The following is a 23,234-nucleotide window of genomic DNA, read 5'->3' as shown; positions in this document are numbered from 1 at the left end:
ATGATAATTGGAAATTATATGTGCATTTTTATCATGCTTTCAAAACAAAATGTCAGTTAATGAAGCAATTAGTAAGAATACAAAATGCTACTGTTTTGTTATAATACTCTTAAAGATTATTGCTTTTATTATTTTCAGAATATTAAAAGTTGGCTGTATAATACTTGAATTAAAAAAAAAAATCACCACAGTTTTTTATTTCACTTTGAAGACCAATTGCCACTTGTCTCTGGTTTGTTTTCTGAAGGTGTTCTTAAGGATTATTTAAGAGAACTTCCTTCTCCGCTGATAACAAAGCAGCTTTATGAGGCTGTATTAGACGCAATGGCTAAAAATCCCCTGAAAATGTCATCCAACAGTTGTGAGAACGATCCAAGTGACTCTAAGTACACCGTGGGCCTGTTGGACTGCCTGCCTGATGTTGAGAAGGTAAGCCTAACTGGTGTACACTTTTCCTGAAAGCCAGGTAATGAATTATATACTTAGCTCCGGAGCTGCAAATAATTTTTTAGCTATTTTGACATTTGTGGCACTCATGAGTTTTAGCTCTTCCTTTACTAATGGCTTCTTTTTTTCTTTTATCTTCATTGTTGAAAGTATTGCAGATGTCCCCTTATCCCCCCACTGATCCCTTCTAACCTGCATTCCTCCCTCCCTAACCCCTCCCCCCCCACCATCCCAGGTCTTCACCACACTATTATCTGTGTCCATGGGTTATGCATATATATAAATTCTTCCGTTAATCTCTCTTAATCTCTTCCTACCCACCCTCCCTGCCTTTCCTCTGAGATTTGAAGGTCTGTTCCATGTTTCTATAGCTCTGGATCTATTTTGTTCATCAGTTTATGTTGTTCTTTAGATTCCAAATATGAGTGAGATCATGGTTTCTTAAACATCGTAAATCTAGAAACTGCTTCTTAAACAGAATACATTTAGAAAAAATTTTTATCTTTTCGTATATGATTTTAGCCTAGGCATAAATATTTTCCTAAGTTTTTAAAGAGTATTGTTATCTTATTATTAATACAAGTTTATTGTAGAACTAGAGGCCCGATGCCCAAAAATTCATGCAAGAGTAGGCCTTCCTTCCCCTTGCTGCCAGCACCCGGGACCTGGGCGGCTTCCGGGACCCAGGCTTTCCTCCTCCGGCCACCGGCAGGCACCTGGGACCCAGGCTTTGCTCCAGCCCTGGCTTCGTCCAGAAGGATGTCTGGAATGATGTCAGGTCTAATTAGCATATTACCCTTTTATTATTATAGATTATTATAGATACTGGGGAATATATAGAAAAGAAGAATGGAAAATTATAATTATCAAAACCCAAAGGCAACTATAATGAACATTTTTTATTTATTTCCTTTTAGTATTTTAAAAATATGATAACTATTTTGGTGCACATGGCTTAGCCTTAAGACTTAAGCAGCCCTCACCACCATATCCTTTCTTCTTGCTTCTTCCCATTAGTGCCCTCCCCACAATCTAAATCTTGGGACCAGTATCTTCAGGTATGCCTGCAGGATAGGTGGGCGGATGGCTGGGGATGCAGAACCAGTCTTAACCTACCTCGAGGGGTTGTTTCTTAGAACAAAAGAAAAAATAAGGGAAAAACATGTGGTTGGGCTTGTCCGGATACATACAGGGCTTGCCTATATTTCTTATGTGAGGGCAGAATGGTCAAGAGTTAGTGAGTAGAAATGTTAAGCCCAATAGCTTCATTCACTGGGTTCTGAACAACCTGGGCTCTGTCCAATTAGGTTAGCAATTACTACTCCTTTCCGTGGGGGATGGGAGCAGCTAGAAAGAGGTGAGCAGATACGGAAGGGTGGGGTGAAAGGCTAGAAATATTCCCACACAAATACAAGTTATAATTATGTGTCAATTTACATGTAAGTGAAGAAATGAGTGTCAGAAAATTTAAATCACTTTCCCGAGGCTAGATAGCTTTTATGAGTGTAAGTCTGTCACATGAATTTAGGTCTTTCTGGCCCTTAAACTATTAACATCCTTTCTAAAAAGGTTGTGCAATATTCCATTGAGTGGATTTGACATAATATATCATAATCTCTTGTATAATATTTAGGTTTTGAACCTATTTGTATATATTTGTTCACATATTTCTTTTCAGTTACAATTACTTATTTGTATGAGGCTCTCAGAGTGGAATTGCTATTTTAAAGGATGTGAATATTTTAAGGCTCTTAATACATGTTTTTGTATTACTTTTTTTTAAAGTTCTTTTTTTATTATTTTTTATTAAGGTATTATATGTGTACATATCTTACCATTGCCCCCCACCCCCAGTCTTTTGCATCCATTGGTTATGCTTATATGCATGGATACAAGTCCTTCGGTTGATCTCTTATCACCCCCACCTCTCCCTAGCCTTCCCGCTGTAATTTGACAGTCTGTTTGATGCTTTACTGCCTCTGTATCTATCTTTTTGTTCATCAGTTTATAATGTGCTTTATTATCCACAAATGAGTGAGATCATGTGGTATTTTTCTTTCATTGACTGGCTTATTTCACTTAGCACAATGCTCTCCAGTTCCATCCAGGTTGCTGCAAATGGTAAGAATTCCTTCTTTTTAATGGCAGCATAGTATTTCATTGTGTAGATGTACCATAGTTTTCTGATCCAGAATATTACTTTTCAAAAGGTACAAAACAGTTACTTTTTTTGGCTCATCTTATTTAATAGAAAAAATAGGTTTTTAATTTTAAGTTGAATTTTTTGGATTTTCATTGAGATTGAACCTAATATTTTTAACCAGTTGTGCTTTTTTTTTCTTTTCTTTTAATCCTCATGCAAGGATATTTTCCCATTGATTTTTAGAGAGAGTGGAAAGAGAGGGAAAGACAGAGAGAAATATTGTTGTGGGAGAAACACATCGATTGGTTGCCTCCTGATCAGGGCCCAGACCGGGGAGGAGCCTGCAACCGAGGTATGTGCCCTTGACTGGAATGGAACCTAAGACCCTTAAGTCCCCAGGCCGATGCTCTATCCACTGAGCCAAACCAGCTAGCACAAACCAGTTGTGCTTTTGTGTGTGTGTGTGTGTGTGTGTGTGTGTGTGTGTGTGTGTGTGACAGACTTTTGAGTTCAAAATATCAATTTATGTCTTCTCTGGCTTTCATAGTCTCTTAATTCTTTCCCTTCACAGCCAGACACTGAAGGAATGTTTCTTTAAGCTGTCATCGCTTCTTTACCACTCATTTATTACTCAACACATTGTAATCTGGCTTCCTCCCCCTTCTCTGTGGACTTGTTCTTGCTAAGGTTACTAATGACCTTCTAATCACCAAACCCAAGTGTTACTTAGAGCTCCAGAAATAATATATAACTTTGTTTTATCTGTGTTTTTTAAATTACAGTGTTAGTTGGAATTTATTTCTTCAGTACAATTATGAAGAAGACATCACACACTCATTTTATTTGTTAAAAGATTGATTATATGCCACTACTTCAAAAAAAAACATAGTTTCTTTTCATTATTGCCTAAACCTAAATAACCATTCCATTTCTTGAGCAAATTGCCTTTATGAAATTATTTTCTTCAAAGATTAAAAAACTTTTTTTCAAAAAATTTGCTTTAATTTCTAACTATACTGCTCTTCCCTTTTCCATGGTTTGTCACTTATAATATTGATTAGTAAAGAAGCACATTGATCATTTTCCTAATCTAGATCACAGTAGAACCTGGCCATGTTCTGAAATGTTCCTAGATAGTAACCTACTTTCGACTGCAGGATTTATCTGTACTTAAAAATGAACACGCCTACTCTAATCCCGTTTCCATCATAGCCTTTTTGCTATTGTCATTTTAGAGGAGGGAAGAGAGGAAAATGCTGCTGATATATTTACCCAGGGATTCCAGCTGAAATTTGGAATTCATTCATGAACATTTTATAAAGAGTATATATTTTAACCACTTAATGGATCCAATTATGTTATTGGAACCTAAGGGTTTTGTATAACATTTCTATAATAAAATGTTTCAAGTTCCAAACATCCAACTTATAAGCAAGTCTTTGAAATAACCTTTTTTTTTTTTTGGGGGGGGTCTATCTTTTAAATTAAATTTATTGGGGTGACATTGGTTAATAAAATTACATAGATTTCAAGTGTACAGTCCTATAATACATTACTAATATATGTATATTGCATTGTATGTTCACCACCCACAGTCCAATATTCTTCTGTCACGGTATATTTGACCCCCTTTCCCCATTACTACCTTCCCCTACCCTCTTTTCCCTCTGTTATCCACCATTTTGTTGTCTGTGTCTATGAGTATTTGTCTTGCTTGTTCATGAAATAACCTTTTAAGAGTAACAGAATGCCTGCCTATATTTTCTGCTATACATTGTGCTCTTGAATTTCCCCTTGTGTAACTATATTAGGTGAAATGTAATTTCATTTCATTTAGGCAACCCTAAAGATGTTGTTGGATCATTTGAAATTGGTGGCTTCTTACCATGAAGTGAATAAGATGACCTGCCAGAACTTGGCTGTGTGCTTTGGACCAGTATTACTAAGTCAGAGGCAAGAGACTTCCAACCACAACAACAGAGTCTTCACCGATTCAGAAGAACTTGCAAGTGCTTTGGACTTTAAAAAACACATTGAAGTTCTTCATTACTTACTTCAGCTCTGGCCAGGTAAACGATTCTATGGAAATATTTTTCTCTTTTAATGATAGGATATTTTAATTCGTTGACAATTAAATATACTCATATGTGACTAAAGAACACCTTTTTTAGATTTTGCTTTTGGAAATATTTATGAATTGATACCTGCCCTTTAGATTTCTCAATTTAATATTTCTGCTCTTGCTGATAATATGATAGATATATAGATCAATATACACATTTTGGATTTGGTTCAATCTGGATTTGAATCTGGCTGTGTCACTTATTAGCTGTCTGACCTTGGGCAGGTTCCTTAATATCTTAGACTGAGTCTCAGCATCACCATTTGTCATAGGGATTTAGTATGTTTGTAGAATTTATAGGAGGATTAAGTTAAAAATTATGTATGTAAGTGCTCAGCCCAGTTCTTGGCACATAATAGGTACTTAAGTAAATATTAATTTCTTTTCTCATTTTTAGTTCAACTGTTATGAAGGAGAATTTATTTTTCTCCTTAAATCAATTCTTCTTCTTGACATCTTCACTGTATTTATGGTCATTCTTCAAATTATCCAGGCTTGAATTGACAGTTATCTCTGATCTTTTTAGCTTTCTTATCCATCCCTTGAAGCAGTCAATAACAAAATGCTGACAGTTATTGTCCTCATGTATCTCTTGTGCAGTTTCAGAGCTAAAAGGAATGTGTATTTAATTAGATGTTCCATAAAGGGTCCTGTATTTAAGTTCCAAAATTTTCTTATCCTGAAGTAACCCTTGCTTCGCTTCCCAACACTGCACAGTACTTAGATGCCTAGTGGAAGGCACGGTGGTAAAAGTGTTCGGCCCTGGAGTCAGGCTTGGGTCCAGATTTGGATTGTGGCACTCACCCACAGTGTGAGCTGAGGCAAATACGTTAGTTTCCTGAGACCAGTTTCCTTCTCTGTAAATAGTGTTTACCTCAGGGTTGTGAAGATGGAGATAAAGCATCTAAGGCAATGAACAGAGTGTTTAGCATAAAGTTAGCCCTCAGTAAATGTGCACTGTTACTCTCTTATAGACAAACTAAAGGTCCGGTGCACGGATTTGTGCACTGGTGGGGGGCATGGCCTATGGAATCGTCCCACTGCAGGAGCAGCCGCTCATCCTGGTCAGCCAAGTGGTTGTGGACCCGTCCTCTGAGTGGCTGCTCCCGCTGTGGGAGCGCCACTCATCCCGGTCAGCTGAGGAGCACTTTCACTGTGGGAGCACACTGACCACCAGGGGGCAGCTCTTATGTTGAGCGTCTGCCCCCTGGTGGTCAGTGTGCATCATAGCGAAGGGTCATTCTGGTCATTCTGGTCATTCTGCCTTAACGGTTGCTGGGCTTTTATATATATAGATGAGAAGAAGAGATTAAAGTACAAAGGAATGCTGATTCAGTCTTTTAAATTAAATCTAATTTTTAAAAGTGAATTAAAATTTAAGCTAATAAAAATTTTCAACTTTTAAATTTGGAAAGTTAAAATTTTTGCTTTCTTTTAAACACAGACTTAAAAATAATTTCTAGTTGACATTTTAACTGAATTAGTATGTATTATTATTTTAAAATCTGAGTCAAGATTTTCTGTACAATTGGTCTGAATACTGCATTTGGTGCCCAAAATAAGGAATCATTCGGGTTAAAGTTTTAAATGCGGTTTCTTCGCTTTTCCTAATTTCTTTGCTTTAATTCTAATAAACATCAGGAATTTGGAGAGGAGCTATCTTATTTTTAAAAGTACATACATATTTTCATTGATTTCAGAGAGGAAGAAAGAGGGGTAGAGAGTTAGAAACATCAATGATTAGAAAGAATCATTGATTGGCTGCCTCCTGCACACTCCACACTAGGGATCAAGCCTGCAACCTGGGCATATGCCCTGACCGGGAATTGAACAGTAACCTCCAGGTTCATAGGTCAATGCTTAATTACTGAGCCAGAATTACTGGGTGTAGAAGTAAAAATTAAATTACATCCTCTGTTACAGAAAAAGCAGGTGTAGATTTCAGATTCACTGTATTTCAATGATATCCTTAAACAACTGACTCTCCTAGTGTATTAACACCTTATTGCAGAGATTTGTGTTGTTGGATTTAGCAATACCTGCTCCCTTTTCTATAATCTTTTATTTTTCTTTAGTTATACCATCTCAGACAAAGGGCAGAACAGGGTAGAAAGATGAGAGGAAACAGCAGTTAGTTTTGCCCTCTAAATCATTACTTTTGGATTCAAGAAAAGGCAGAAGTCACGTAGATGTCAGACAGTTACTGAGCCTGAGAAAATTGATGGTGACATAGAGACTGGGTCATAGCATGTGAACTTGGTGAATGCCTGTCATACATGCAATAGAAGGATTGGGCTCTCCTTGCTATGCATATCTTATTTGTCTTTTTGGAATCTCTCCTACGCCAGAGGTAAGAAGAGTTGGTTCCACCCTTCCTTTTTACTTTCTTAACTTTTTGTTTTATGTTTTTGTTTTTTTTTTCTTTCAATTTGGGCAAGATTATAATTTCCTTTGAGCTTTCCATTTGATAAATCTTGTCTTCAAAGTGGTCAGAACCCTGGCCGATTGGCATTGGAGGTAAAGTCATCCTGCCAGTGGTTTTCAGCTTTTCTTCTGCCAAAGCTCTACGATTCTTTGGAAGCAGCTTCACGGCCAGATTGGTAACATGCTGGGGAACAAAATGGAAACACACTTCCCTTTTTGACCAAAACAGTCTTCTTTTCATCTTTTCTTTAATATAGTAGATTTAAAAAATGTTCCTTTTTAAAAATACGTTTGCTGTTTTAAGAAGAATATTGAAAATTATTGATAGGCCACTCTTTCACTTTATAGGTGGGGAAATAGCTTTAGACAGAGTGTAACTCCAGACCAGCTATTTGCTATATCGCATATTCTGTGATGAGTAGATTTGGGAGAGGTTTTTTTTGAAAAGCTATTGATATTTTCCTAATCCTTTTTGTTTAATTTTTCTCACTAGACAAAGCTTCATGAGGTCAGGGACTTATATTCCCAAGTCCTAACAAAGTGCTTGGCACTAACTAGACAATGCATTTTGTTAAATTAGGCAATTGCACTGTAGATAAAAGGCTAATAAAGTGGTGATTAAAGATATAAACCTATTGGTAGAAAATAAGATAAAAGTTTCTTAGTACTTATTATTACATTGTGAAACTTTTCCAGCACCATATAGACTGCATTTTAAATTTCATTCTGTTGCCCCAAATTTTATTCTGTTGCCCAGCCAGCGTGGCTCAGTGGTTGAGCATCAACCTATGAACCAGAAGGTCATGATTCGATTCCCAGTCAGGGCACATGCCTGGGTTGCGGGCTCCATCCCAAGTGTGGGGCCTGCAGGACACAGCCCATCAGTGATTCTCTCTAATCATTTATGTTTCTATCTCTCCTTCTCCCTTCCTCTCTAAAATCAATAAAAATATATTAAAAGACAAAAATAAATAAATAAATTTTATTCTGTTGAAGTGGGTAGTCAGCAGTGCTGGGAAAACTAGAACTTTTTTGGGGTGGTTAAAATTAGCCATTTTCGCCCAGTCAGTGTGACTCAGTGGTTGAGCATCAACCTATGAACCAGGAGGTCACAGTTCAATTCCCGGTCAGGGCACATGGCCTAGTTTCCCACTTGATCCCCAGTAGGAGGTATGAGGAAGGCAGCCAATCAGTGATTCTGTCTCATCATTGATGTTTCTCTCTCTCTCCCTCTCCCTTCCTCTCTCTGAAATAAAAAAAGAATATAATAAAAATAAATAAAATTAGCCATTTTCTCTGCATAATTAATAGGAAACCATTCCACCATCAGTAGTTTAAGAAGCTAGTGAGGTTGACTTTTCAGAAATTGTATTTTTAGTCTAAAAGATATGACTATCATTATAATCAGTTTCTTAAATATTTCCCAAGAAAACATACAAAAATAATGTTTGAATAAGGACTTGATTAGTAAAATACATATAGGGTTTACAGGTGAATATCAGAAAAGTAACACAAGCTCAGACACAGAGTCAGAAATGTTTTGCTTTGGTTTGGATCACAAACCAGGTGACCTCAAGATAAGCAGAATACTCTAATAGGTTGTTGAAAACAACAGGCATGGCACTTAAGCAGTAAGAACAGAAATAGCACAGAAAATGAAGAGAGATAAGCAAGGAGACTGAGTGGAGATAAGAAGCTAGAGAAGAAAAAGCAATATGAATAATTAAACAGTGGAAAAATTCAGATGTCCATTCTGCCATTACATCAGTTAATGGCATGGGGCATTCTTTATTAATACTGTTATCAAAGGTCAATTTTAATACCAGACCTTTAGTTTCTAGAAAATTTTAGGTAAAGAGCTTTTACCTATTCATAATGATATATAATAACCATAATAAAAATGCAGATAAGCAGAAATGTTAAAGAACATATCTATACACAGTTACCAAGTATTTTAATAAAATCTAAGTAAAAATATTATGTGAGCTCTGAAAAATGCTATAATATCACTGTAATTCTGGAAAACTAGAACCATATGCATGTTTGTATTGTTTTTCCATCATTTTATTTTATACAGTAGGAAGCAAGCATTTTGTACAATAGGAATGCAGCAACTTTACTATTTACAGAGTGCAAAGTTGCTGCATTGTTGATGATGATATGTTCCTTAGAGAACCTTAGAGAAGGGAAATATAGATGGAGAGGTAGTTATTAACTGAGAATAAACAAGCAGAAAGAGAGGTGTTATGGACAGGTTTTAATAGCCGTGCTTCAATATTTAAATTAAGTTTGATTTACATACTGAAGAGTCTCAGACAAATGTTCTGTTCAATATACACAAAAGAGTAAGTGGTTTGTTATGGAATGATGTGTGTCTCTGTGGTAATCTGTACAGCCAGCAGAATGCATATCCTTAGGAGAATTTAATCTTACTATGAGGAATGTTATTTGAGATTGTTAGATACTTAACCAGAATGGGAAAATAAAATATCTGTACTATTTTCAGGCAATAAATGAAGACTCTTAGTAGCTAATGCCGTATAATCAAACCCAGGTAACATGTAGTCAAGTCTAGTATTCGTGCATTTTATCAAAGTGAAATTGGGGCTGCTTGGTAAAGTAACTTATGACACTGCTGCTAATAGAATTGCAAAGAAGCACAAAGGTCAGAACTTTTAGAGTGAGCACTTTAGATGCCTTGCCTTATTTAGACGTTTGCAGATGAAGGAACTTTCTGTTTTGTTTTGTTTGTACATCAACATGCCTTGCCTGCTTTTTGCTGTAGCTTTTAATTTAGAAGAAGCTACCAGCTTAGCTACTGTTTGAATTACGGCTAGATAATAATTAACAGAAGTTAATCAACATTGGAAATTGATTTGTTTGGGGATGTTATGATATGGCATGACTTAGCACCACTGTACATTCTACTAGCGCTGTCCCTAATCTTGATTATGTCTGGTGATAGAAAAAATAATTATGGAATGCTTTCTTTGATAGTGTGCATGTTTTTGTTTTAATGCATGTTTGTAGTTACTAAGTGGCTTATCTTTAGCTCTGTTTTTTAAAGGCCAGCTGGATTACTATCACCAAAGCAGATTTATTGTTTGTTTCTAGTGCAACGTTTACCTGTCAAAGAATCGCCAGAACAGAAGTCTTCTCTGAATTATTTGAGGAAGAAGAAGGAACGACCTCAGATGTTAAATTTGAGTGGTACCGATTCATCAAGAGTACTTAGGCCACGGCACACCAGGTTAGACAGTCCACTTAGCAATCGTTATGCAGGAGACTGGAGCAGCTGCGGAGAAAACTACTTTTTAAATACAAAAGAAAATTTAAATGACGTGGATTATGATGATGTCCCTTCAGAAGATGGAGAAAATTGCAGCAAAATGTATGGACCCGATATAATGATTAAACAGCCAATTCCCTTGTCCAAAGAGTGCACATTTCAGACATATTTGACAATGCAGACAATTGAGTCTACAGTGGATCGAAAAGTCAATCTCAAAGATCTACAAGAAAGTATTGATACATTGATTGGAAATCTGGAGCGTGAGCTCAACAAAAACAAGCTTAGTATGAGTGTTTGAGAATTTTTATTTTTTCATAATGTTTAAAGTTTCAAATCTTTCTCACAAGGGATGTTTTTATTTTTTTTTATTCTTGAAGCCTTCAGTTAATTTCTAATAAGTTAATGTGATTCAATTAAAAATACTCATATTCACCAATATAATTTTTACTTACCTTATTAGAAAATTTTACTTGGGGTAAAGATAACTTGGACTTCTTGGATATATTTTAATAAATCTTGCCAATTCTTTGGAGATAACTTTAAATGCACTTACAGCATTCACATAAGTTATTAGCCCCTCACAATTTTTGTACTTTATAGGAACTGCTCTTCTGTAGCTGAAACAGATGTTCCTTTTAGAGGAATATTGCAGCTGCTCAGTTGGATTTGCAGTATGAGTACACTGCAACACCACTTGATCACATTTCATTTGCAATGCAAATGCTGCTATATAAGAACCTTTTTGTAAATGAAAGTAAAAAGTATACAAATATTAATGTATTCTGTATTAACAGTAATTATTTAAGCTTATGGAAATTAAATATTTTTATAATCCTGAAAATATGTATATATTTATAAGTGCATATATGTGTAGCTATTAATGGGGGGAAGGATTGGTTGCAGAATCACATGTATCTTTAAAATATATGTCATGAGGCCAAAATCATTAGCTTAAGAATGTTATTTTCAGGGAAAGAACATTTAAGTCAAAGGAGGAATTGCATAGAAACAAATGAACCAAAATACTAGATGCATCTGAGTAGAATAGTAGACTATATTTGGTTTCCAGAAAGTCACAATATCCCCAGTGAGAAGTCATCTTTTAAAGTGAAATTCTCTAACTGAAAGGATTAAGTGTCCAGATTTCTGCACTGGTGACTTAGGTTATAAAAATGTTCACCTATTCTATGGATATTTAAGTTCTGCTTAAAAAAAAGTAATTATGCATAAAACATATTTATTTGTAATAGTACGTTTATAACATTGACTTTATAATTACTCTCACTTGTTTCTAAAAAATCTTGCCAACATACTACATGTTACTGATTTTTAAAAATTAACTTATTTTGGCTAAGTATATCTACAGGGTAGTCATTATAGCAATCACAGCAGCGTTTGAATGTACATTTAAAAGCGTTTTGTTTTATTAAATTGGAATGTATTTTTTAAAACTTTTATATCTATGGTATGTATAATTTTAAAATTATAAATAAAATTTGAATTACCAACTTAAACATGTAGCAGCCATTAGGAAACCAGACTTCTTGATGTTTTTCTAAATATTAAAGTATTTAACTATTTCTTTGCAATACACATTGGTAAATAGAGCACCTTTTTATTTCATTTGAATACTTGTTTTTTAAATACCCAGATAAAAAGCTGTTTTTATGTGAAATTTTCAATTGTTAAGCTTTTGTATAACAATCTAGAAGAATACCAAAAGAATATGTGATAGGAATATGTTCTGAGTAAATAGCCAAAAGAAATGTACCTTAAATAATTTGTAGGAAGGCTATCTCAGTCTTCTTCCTCCTGTTTGCTATATCATGTACAGCGTATGCAATAAGTTGTTCCAAAAATGTAAAACTTTTATTAAAATACTATAACCTTGGTGTCATACTATTACCATAATAATTTTAAGGATTACTTATTTTAATGCCATTATTTTAAAACAAGTGTGTTAAAATATTGGACTATCATATGTTATTCATAAATATACATAATAACTTCTTTTTTGTGTGTCCAAAGTTGAATTGTCCAGAATCCAATATACTTTAAGGGCCACATTTATTTGTTATATATTACTTGGGATAAGAATAGTTTTAAAGTTAATCTTTGCCATTTTAAATAGAAAATACTAAACATTTTTTGTCTAAATCACCGAGTTATAACTATAACTTCTTTAATTGATTCTTGCTGTATTCAGTAGTGCTCAATAAGTTTATGCCTTTATTTAAAACTAGAGGCCTGGTGCATGAAATTTGTGCAGGGGTGGGGTGTCCCTCAGCCTGGCCTGCACCCTCTCCAATCTGGGACCTGTCGGGGGATGTCTGACTGCCGGTTTAGGCCCTATCTCACAATCTGGGACTGCTGGTTCCTAACTGCTGCTGCCTGTCAGCCAGATCGCCCCCTCACCACTCCCCTGCCAGCCTGATTGACACCTAACTGCTCCCCTGCCAGCCCGATCACTCCCAACTGCCCTCCCCTGCTGGCCCGATCGCCTCCAACTGCCCTGCCCTGCTGGGCGGTTCGCCCCCAACTGCCCTCCCCTGCCAGCCATCTTGTGGCGGCCATCTTGTGAGAGCATCAACTGAAGTAAGGAGTTATCATCAAATGAGGGCAACATGAGGGCATCGCGTGAGGGCACGAGGACCACTTGGGCTTTTATTAGTATAGATGGCCTTTTAGTTCAAATCATTGTTGAGTTCTTATACTGCTTTTTATAATCTCCTGAGATCTTCCTACAGTGTTACACTGTCAGCTGCCAGTCCTAATGTTTTTTAGGATTAAAAGCAATTGAATTTTAGTGCATGTACCTGGATAGAATTTTGAAATAATTCAGATAGATAGAAAATAAAAAATAAACGTGCTCTTTCCTGCCATCTATACCAATCCCACTTCTCAGAGGTAATAACCACTTTAAAAAAAAATCCTTGCCTGAGGATGTTTATTGATTTTAGAAAGGGAGGGAGGGAGAGAGAGAAAGAGAAAGAGACATTTATGTGTGAGAGAAACATTGGTCAGTTGCCTCCTGTATGCACCCTTAACCTGGGACCAAACCTGCAACCTAGGTATGTGCCCTGACCTGGAATTGAACCCACTACCTTTTGGTGTATGGGACAGCACTCCAACTGAATCGTCAGCCATAGCAATAATCACTTAAAAAAACAAATATATATATATATATATAATCTAATAAAGAGGTAATATGCAAATTGACCATCACTCCAACACAAAATGGCCACCCCCATGTGCACACAAGATGGCCGACAGGGGAGGGCAGTTGGAGGGGACTAGGCCTGTAGAGGAGGGCAGTTAGGGGTGACCAGGTTGGCAGGGGAGGGCAGTTGGGGGTGACCAGGCCAGCACGGGAGGACAGTTGAGGGGAACCAGGCCTGCAGGGGAGGGCAGTTGGGAGACCTTTATTCTGCCTACTTCTTTTTTTTTAAGGGGTGAGGAAATGAGAGGAATAGAGAAATAGAAACATCAATGAGAGAGGACCATCTGCTGCCTCCTGCATGCCCCCTTCTGAGGATAGAGCTTGAAACCTGGGCATGTGCCCTGACCGGGAATATGACTGGTGACCTTTTGGTTCATGGGTTGATGCTCAACCACTGAGCCACAATGGCCGGCCTCCCTGCTTCATTTTGATTGGCCCGGCAGTTCTAGGTTCAAACTCATTTTCCTTTAGGACTTTGAAGGCATTTCTCTATTATCTTCTAGCATCCAGTTTTGCAGTAATCTAGGCAAGAAAGATGGCAATTTAGACCCGGAAAGAAGCAATAGATGTGATGAGAAATGATTGTATTCTGGATATATTTTGGAAGTAGGAGCCAAAAGAATGTGCCAGTGTACTGTGAGAGGAGGTACAAAGGCCGAATCAACTGAAGTAAGGAGTTATCATCAAATGAGATTGAGATGACTCCATTGTATTTTTTAGATGAGCTCTTTAAAATGGATGTTGCTATTATTAATATAGTAGTTAGCGAAATGTCTTATAATGTCCTGTTAAATGAAAGTACTAATGTTTCTGTATCTGGTAATGATGCCCATGGAGTCACTTCAAGAAGAGGAAAGCAAGAGGACTTGATATACATCTAAGCAAAGTCCATCAGAGCTGCCTGGAAATTTCAGATTGTGTATATAGCTTTATATTAGGGACCCTAAGAATAGGTTTGGTAGTGGTATGATTCCTAAAAAGAATTTAGTTTCCAGACCAAAGAATTGCATCTTAAGATTTATAATTTAAAACTACCAATTTTTAGGTTCTTGGGTAGTGATAAAGTTGTAACATGTTTAATAACAACAAGTACTTACTTGATTCTTAACAGACCTGAGGACTTTGGTACAAGAGGAATGTTCTTTCACTCGTTTCCCTGCCCAATGCTCGTTTTTAATTCAGTAAGGCTCATATTTGGTAAACACTGAAATTCCAGTTCTTGATCACATTCTGACTCAGCAGAAAACTGACGGGCTAACTCAGGTGGAAATTGATTTTATTAAAAAAAAAAACAAACTATCAGAGGGAAGGTTGCTAAAAATGTTTTATATCTTGATCTAGCAGAAATTCCATAGGTGTTTACCTATCAAGTTGCATATTTAAAATTTGTGTCCTTTATATTTTTTTTAAGTAATTTTTTAAGTGGGAAAGCTAGGGAAATAGACTTGGAAAATAAGTAGGACTAAAAGAGGGTAGGTGATCAGAATGACGGTAACCAAGGCTATGCCTGATTAGGGGGCTGCTGTTAGTGCCGCTGCCACCAAACATAGCCCACCGTGTACACCCAGGAATCAATGACAAGACATCCTTGCCCCCCCGCAGCATTCCTGATTCCAAGTCTCCGACAGTAGCATCAGATTGTGTCCCAACTTCCAGGCGTCAGAACAATTAGTTAGCATCCCTTCCCAGAAATATACACAATGGTACACTCTATGAGTATAAGAAGGGGATTCAGGTACTGAGCAGAGACAAATATCCAAAACACTTCCCTAGTCTTCTTCTCTTGCCCAACCCCCAAATTGGAGTCTCTCTCACTCCCCATACCCAGACCATCAACAACACCCTAGTCCAAGCCATCCTCACCTCTCAATCTCTTCCTATTTCATCTCTTTGTTATCACTCTCTTCTCTACCCATAGAAGCTAAGTTAATCTTTTAAAATGACAAACCACATCATTTCCTAGGTCTTTCTCCTCCTCCTGTGCTCTAGCAACACCTCCGACCCCATTCCTCTTAGGATCCTTGCACTTGGCATTCCCTCTCTCTGGAGAACTCTTTACCCAGATCTACTTGGGTAGCTCCTTTTGTCATTTCACCTCTCTGCTCAAATGTCACTTCAGAGACTACCCCGAAAACCACAAATCAGTAACCTGCCGAGAATTGGGGGAGGAAGAAGATGGAGATTTGTTTCTCCTAACAAGTACTGATAGTTATGCTACTATTTCATTGAATTCTAAACATTTATACCTTTGGAAAATGTTTACATTTAGACTAAATTTGGGAAGAAAAGTAAAAAACACACATCATTGTCACTGTCCTATCCCCCTACCTCATTTTCACAAGGCATTTATCAGCGTCTGAAATCATCGTGTTGATTTATCATCTATGTCCACCTTCTGGCATGTAATCTCCATGTCAGCAGAGACCTTGTGTATTTAATTCATTGCCATACACCTAGGAACTATAACATAGATGTTCAGTTAATTATTAATAAATGAATGAATGTAAAGGGATTTTCAGAGAATGATTGTCTTTTTAAAAAAATATATATTTTATTGATTTTTTTACAGAGAGGAAGGGAGAGGGATAGATAGTTAGAAACATCGATGAGAGAGAGACATCGACCAGCTGCCTCCTGCACACCCCCTACTGGGGATGTGTCCGCAACCAAGGTACATGCCCTTGACCATAATCGAACCTGGGACCCTTCAGTCTGCAGGCCGAGGCTCTATCCACTGAGCCAAACCGGTTAGGGTGAGAATGGTTGTCTTTTTCTCAGAAAAAGACTAAGGACTATGAGATGCCATGTCTATGTGTCTATGTAATTTTTCAAATATTGACTCCTGCATAATAAATTATTTGGGATTGGAAAAAGCAACATTACCTTTTTTAAAAAAAAACACACAAAACAAAAACTTATGTTTCCTTTGAAACTAGAGTGGCCTTAGGAAAATTAATGACTTAAATAAGTGAGTTGGCAAACTTGGGGTAATATTTTGTAGTAATTTTTTGGTGTAGACTTCAGTAGAAACGATTATCTAAATGGCATGTATATGAAAAAGTGCATCTCACCATAAGAAGGAAGGCCTCTAAAAATGTTTGGTGAAAATGCATTGGTAATTTCTTTATAGAAATTGTGAGCAGATAAATCCTCTTAACTTTGGCCTGATTCACTTTGGTATGCACTTTTTTTTTTCCCCCTAGATCTGGAAAAGCCTATATTTTCATCTCATTAAAATAAAATACTTTCATAAAGTTGAATGCACTCAATAAATATTCTCATTCGAAAGAATGGCAGAGGCCTGCCCCTTTGGGAGACAGGCACTACATTGAATGCTTTTATTTTTCTCAATGTCAAGTGTTTGTTTTACACAAGTGAGAAAAAAATGCCTAAATATTGCCCTGAGTTGGATTAAATTTAATCCTTATTGTTTGATAAGGCCACTGGCGTGCTTTTAAGTTATTTGAGTTCATCTTTATTTTTCTGCTTAACACAGGTGTTTATGTAGTGCATGCTCTACATACTTCTTTGACTGGAAATTCTACTCTTCAAACTGAGCTCTTCCAAGGAGAGTTTAAAATTCCAGCTTTAGAAAAGTACAATGGATATTAAATCAAGAAAAGTGCAAGTCCTTCACCTCCGAGATGTTTTTGTGAAAGTTATGAGACAGCAGAGCCGGCTGCTCACATTCTCTCACAGCTGCGGTTATTGAACAGTGACCCCTTGTTCTTGATCTTTGTTCAGGAAAAGGGAGGCAGGCTGCCAGCCTGTTTGCATCTGCTCTTGCCTAACTGCTCCCGCCCGCACCCTCCCCTCCCTCCCCCCCCAGGCATTGCAAAACCCACCTGTTAACCTAAGAGCACGTTTGAATCATCGGGTAGGTGAAAACAGCTTGTCTAAACTGGTAGATAAGAAATGTCAGAGTATAAAGTGCCTTCTGTCCAAGGTTATACATTTGTGTTTGATCTGTACCCGACATTAAAACTCACCTGTAAAGCCAACCAAACTATACATAAAGGAAGGTGCATTAGTGTCTTTTTCTATCAACATTTTATTATGAACACTTTAAAATATAAAGATAAGTTGAAAATTATACAGTGAATACCCTTATATCTAGATTATATAATTGTAAAGATTTTGCTATATTTGTTTGATTATCCACCATTAACTGTCTAAATTTTGGTTCATTTTAAAGCAACTTGAAGACTTCAGTACAGTTCACAACGTGTCATTTTGGAAGCAAAAAAAACACAACAACGCTGAGTTGGAGATGAACTTTGTGTGATTATAATTAATCTCTAAAAGAGTCACACAATATGTGTTCACCACAAATCGTAGATTTCATCATGGTTAGAAAGATCCAACATGGCTATTAATAACCTCTAAAAGGTAATACATATTTTGGGTATCTTGTGATCCTTTCCACATGACTTTTAGCTATCCCAGACTTGCATCATTCACAGACAACCTTCACAATTTCTACCATATTCAAGTTCTATGTGCAAGATTTTTCTCATTTTCTCTAAAATAACTTTTTTTTTCAATTAAGTTTACATTTAGAGTCAAACTTTTTTATTGCCGCTGTAAATGGAAAAGAGGTATCATTTGTTATAAACAAGTTAACCCTATTTTTTATATGCTAAAATAAATGTATCATGTACCCCTTGGCATGCTTACCAAACCTCAGAGAATCCTGACTGCCCCCATCCTTCCCACTTTTCTATCACAAATATTGGGCACAAGAAAAGTCAAAGCTGCATTGGAAGTTAAACACAGATGGCACCAGGCTATTCTCTTGTTTAAGGGACAGAAACACCACATGCAGACTTGCCTAAGCCTCGCCTTGAGCTGCCAGTGGGAGAGGTGGAGGGCTTCCGACAGCAGGGCTAGCCAGGGTCTGCAGCCGGTCTGAGACTGTGTCCCCAGGGGGGCCCGTTCTTCCTGAGCCCTCTGTTGTCAGCCCAGCCGCCCTGCAGGCCCCACACTGGCACGTACAGAACCCCCGCAAAAAAGCCCAACCCTTGTATCTCGAGTTTCTACTCCTTGGACTTCTCAGAGCTACGGCCCTGACCACATTTTCTGTTTCATTTGCTTTCCTCTTAGTCGTTTATCCCGCCCCCACCAGCGTATCTTTTCCAAACTACCTACAGGTTAACATAGGTGTGGTAGAACCAAGATATAGGAGCCAGACATTCAAAGGTCAAAAGGCCAGGTTTCCTACTGATAAAGGTAAACTGGAGAATGTAGCGTGGGTCTCTGGCCAAGTGGGCTTCTTCCGACCTCCCCTGTGATGTGATCACTTCCGCCCGGTCACTGGCAGAGTTGGTTGAAAACAAGCCTCTCCTGGCAGGGGTAGAGAGCCTGCCACATGGGCTGGCGCGGTGGGCGAGAGAACACAGAAGGCGCCCAGCCAAGCTTGCTGAGGTCCTGCTCAGCCACCACGCGGAAGGGTCAGTCTGGGGACTTGGGAAGCAGTCAAGGGGGGCGGCAGAAGCTGGAGGTGATCCTCTCCTATTCCTCCCTCTTGGGAGGTGAAGTTCCCTCCCTTTTATGGACACACGAGAAGTGCAGGATGTTATCCCCTAACAATTACCTCCTATTGCTTCCTCCTCTAGTGGCCAAATGTCACAGGATGAACTTTGGAGCAGGAAATGGGAATGCTGAGCTGGGAACAGCATATTGGCAGCCAAACACAACATGCAGAGATTTTGTAGGTAACGGCTAGACAATTGCTGCCAGTGGGCACTCTGGTTAATCTGCAAGAGGGCCTATTCTCCCTTCACTAGGTAAAGCCCATGGTCACGAGTCAGCTCTGGGCCTCAGTCTCCCCACCAGTCCAGCCTTTTCCTCCTAGTCGCACCAGAATCTGCCTCCTTCCCTGCCTCCAGGGAAAACTTACTTTCCACTTGGGTCTACAGTCTCACCTGTGAGTATGCAGGCTCAACATCTGACTGAAATCCTAGGATGTTAATGATGGTACGGTTTATTTGCACTTTACTTTAAAATGAAAGTGTATTAAGCCACCTTTAAGGAACATGCATAAGAGAATATCAGAGGAACTTCTTTAGTTTCAATTCCTTCTGCTAACTGTGGGGTTCCTTGCTGCTGCTGCTACTCCCTGCCATGTTCACTGCGGAAAGACTGTCAGCTTTTGTATTAGCCGTCCCAACTTCCCGAGTCCGCATAGGTCCTCAGCCGCCACAGGACAGCTCTTACTAGTAAACTGTTGTTAGTGCATTGACAAGGGGCCTGCATAACAAAGAGGCTGGGCTTCTAGCAAATCACCTAATGGAAATTTTATGAAAGTCAGAATTGCATCTGTAAATTAACATAAATATACATATGAAGGGCCTAGGCTAGCCAAAACAACTTTGAAAAAAAATAAACAGTATTGGAAAACTAATACTATCTGACTTTATGATGACAGTTTTCAAGACAGTGTGGCACTGACATTAGGATAGGCAAATAAATCCATGGAACACAATGGAGACTTCAGAAATATATATATGTAAAACTGACTTTTTGACAAAGGCAATCCAATGGAGAAAGGATAGTCTTTTCAACCACTGGTGCTGGAATAATTGGATATTCATATGCAAAAAAAAAAAAAAACAAAACAAAAACCTTTGATTCACACCTCATACTATATGTAAAAGTCAACTGAAATGGTCATAGACCTAAAAGTAAATCCTAAAAGTCTCAAAACTTCTAGAAGAAAAGCTTGAGTTATACAAAGATTTCCCCAATAGGTCACCAAAACTATGATTCATTAAAAAAAAAAAAAAAAACAAACACACCACAAATTGATAAACTAAACTTTATCAAAATTAAAAACTCTGCCCTTTCAAAAGCTACTGTTAAGAAAACGAGAAGGTAGACCACAGATGGGAAGTAACTGTTTTTGTGCATTTGGTAAAAGACTTATATTCAGAATATATAAAGAACTCTCAAGTCTCAATAATAATACAAAATATAACCCTGCAAAAATAATCTGAGCAAAATATGTGGACAAACATTTCATGAAAGAAGATACATGGATGGAAAATAAACACATGAAAATAATTTCAACATTGTTAGTCATTAGGGAAATGCAAATTAAAACTATGGGATACTACTGCACACTAATTAGCATGGCTACATTTTAGCACTGGTGGGAGAGGAGAGGAGCTGGGACTCTCGTACACTGCTGGTGGGAACATGAAATGGCACCACCACCTTAAACACACTTGGCAATATCTTAAAAAGTTGAATACATACACACCATTTGATTCAGGCATTCTACTCCTAGGTATTGGTCCAAGAGAAATGAAAGCATATGTCCATAAAAAGACTTTATAGAAAGTGATCAGAGCAGACTAATTTGTAATAACTCCAAACTGGAAACAACCAAACATCCATCAAACACATGTTCATATGGAAAAATAATACAATAATTAATAAATAATAGCACAAAAAATAAAATCCTTGTTCCACAACTGGAAACCTACTTTTGCCCCACCTTGTATATCCATACAATGGAATACTATTCAGCAATAAATAGTAATATAGATACACATAACATGGATGAATCTCAAAAGTGAAAGATAAAAATATGTAAATATCATATGATTCTATTTATGTAAAATAGGAAATGCAGAGAGACTAATCTATAGTAGCAGAAAGCAGACAATGATTGCCTGAGAATTGGGAGAGAGATGCTAGAGGGAGCTAGTAGAAAGGGGCATTCAGAAACTTTGTGGGGTGATGGATATGTTTATTTCTTGATTTTGGTGATAATTTTCTGTGTTTATACATATCTCAAAACTTAACCAATTGCCTGGCCGGTGTGGCTCAGTGTTGAGCAATCACCCATGAACCAAGAGGTCACCAGTTCGGTTCCCGTTCAGGCCACATGCTTGGGTTGTGGGCTCAATCCTCAGTATGAGCAGGGGGCATGCAGGAGGCAGCCAATCAATGCTTCTCTCTCATCAATGTTTCTATCTCTCTATCCCTCTAACTTCCTCTCTCTCTAAAAAATATATTTAAAAAAAACAACAAAAAACTTAACCAGTTGCATATGTTAAATATATACAATGTATTTTTATGTAAGTTATGACTTAGTAGCACTATTAAAAGTGTGTATGTGTCCCTGGTCAGTGTAGCTCAGTGGTAGATTCCTGGCTCCTGGTCAGGGCACATATGAGGCAACCAATTGATGTGTCTCTCTTACATTGATGTTTCTTTCTCTGTGTCCCCCGTCCTTCCCTTCCACTCTCTCTAAAAATAGAAATAAAAATAAAAAAATCAATGGAAAAAATATCCTCGGATTAACAACAAAAAAAGTATGTATGTGTATATATGTGTATTATACATATAAGACTCATGGAGGAGCATAATATTGTAGGTAAAAGCATAAACTCATAACCACAGTACCCACTACCTCATAGAACAGTGGAGGGGATTAAATGAGTTAATGTATTTAAAGCATTTAGAACAGCACCTGACACTGCTGCAAGGGTTCATGAAAGGTTGGCTTTTGTTATTAGTAGTATGGTATCTACATTTTCAGCAATAAACACAACCACTGTCAAATCATAAAGGCCTATTATAAAATACTAGTGGCCTGGTGCATGAAATTTGTGCACGGGGGGGGAGGGTTTGTCCCCCAGCCCGGCCTGAACCCTCTCCAATCTGGGACACCTCGGGGGATGTCTGACTGCTGGTTTAGGCCCGATCCCTTTCACAATCCAGGACCACTGGGTCCTAATGGCTCACCTGCCTGCCTGTCTGATCGCCCCTAACCACTCTGCCTGCTCGTCCCCAACTGCCCCCGCTGCCGGCCTGCTCGCCCCCAACTGCCCTCCCCTCCTGGCCTGATCACCCCTAACCACCTCTGCCTCAGCCCCCCTACCATGGCTTTGTCCGAAAGGACGCCCGGAAGGTCTCCCCGTCTAATTAGCATATTACCCTTTTATTAGTATAGATTCAATAAAACAGATCTATTCAAAGTAAAAGTCCCTATGCTTCAAAATAATCTGGAGGGAAGGGTTAGTAGATTCAAAAACATTAGCCCTGTACTAATCTTCTTCCGAGCTGGAATGGTTAGAGTTCCCTCTTTGCTTGGCACACTTTCCCTCTTCTCCCATTCCATCCCTCAAAAGCAAACATAATGGACATTTTGATGGCTATACTTCTAGACCTTTCTGTACATATACAGTGAAGTATGAATATCTACATATTTGTACAAATACATATGCAAATTTGATATATGGGATCATATTATATAAATTGTTGCACAATTTGGTTCTTCCATAAACAATTGGTGGAAATCTTTCCTTGTCAGAATGAATAAATCTGTATCACACCTCCACTCTGCTGAAGAGCAGCTCTTTCTATGACATATTTTGTCATTTTGCTGTCGATGGGCATGTGGATTCCTTCTACACATTCCCGTTTTGTTCTGGCTAATATTTACTCTCTTTAGCACCAGACGTTTACACTTTGTCTTAGTCGGCAACTCCATCAGCACTCTTAACACAAGACGCTTATTTGTCTTTTGTTGTCATAACAAATGTTGATTGCAGAACTAGAAAATAATGAAGTTCTA

At 37.8% G+C, this 23,234-nt stretch overlaps 1 protein-coding gene across 1 annotated transcript in view; it reads left to right on the top strand.

Annotated features, from left to right (window-relative positions):
- Positions 1–12,325, top strand: part of SYDE2 (synapse defective Rho GTPase homolog 2) — a 43,916-nt gene extending 31,591 nt beyond the window's left edge. Inside the window, exons 5-7 of the mRNA XM_028142541.2 lie at positions 248–429; positions 4,428–4,659; positions 10,251–12,325. Coding sequence (XP_027998342.2) covers positions 248–429; positions 4,428–4,659; positions 10,251–10,726 — 890 coding nt within the window. The 3' untranslated portion in view covers positions 10,727–12,325. The remainder of the gene's footprint in view (positions 1–247; positions 430–4,427; positions 4,660–10,250) is intronic.
- Positions 12,326–23,234: the final 10,909 nt, after the last annotated feature.

Source organism: Eptesicus fuscus, chromosome 9, assembly GCF_027574615.1.
Source record: "Eptesicus fuscus isolate TK198812 chromosome 9, DD_ASM_mEF_20220401, whole genome shotgun sequence".
NCBI lineage: Eukaryota > Metazoa > Chordata > Mammalia > Chiroptera > Vespertilionidae > Eptesicus > Eptesicus fuscus.
The sequence above is the reverse complement of the archived record's forward strand: the minus strand, read 5'-3'. Positions and strand labels throughout refer to the sequence as shown.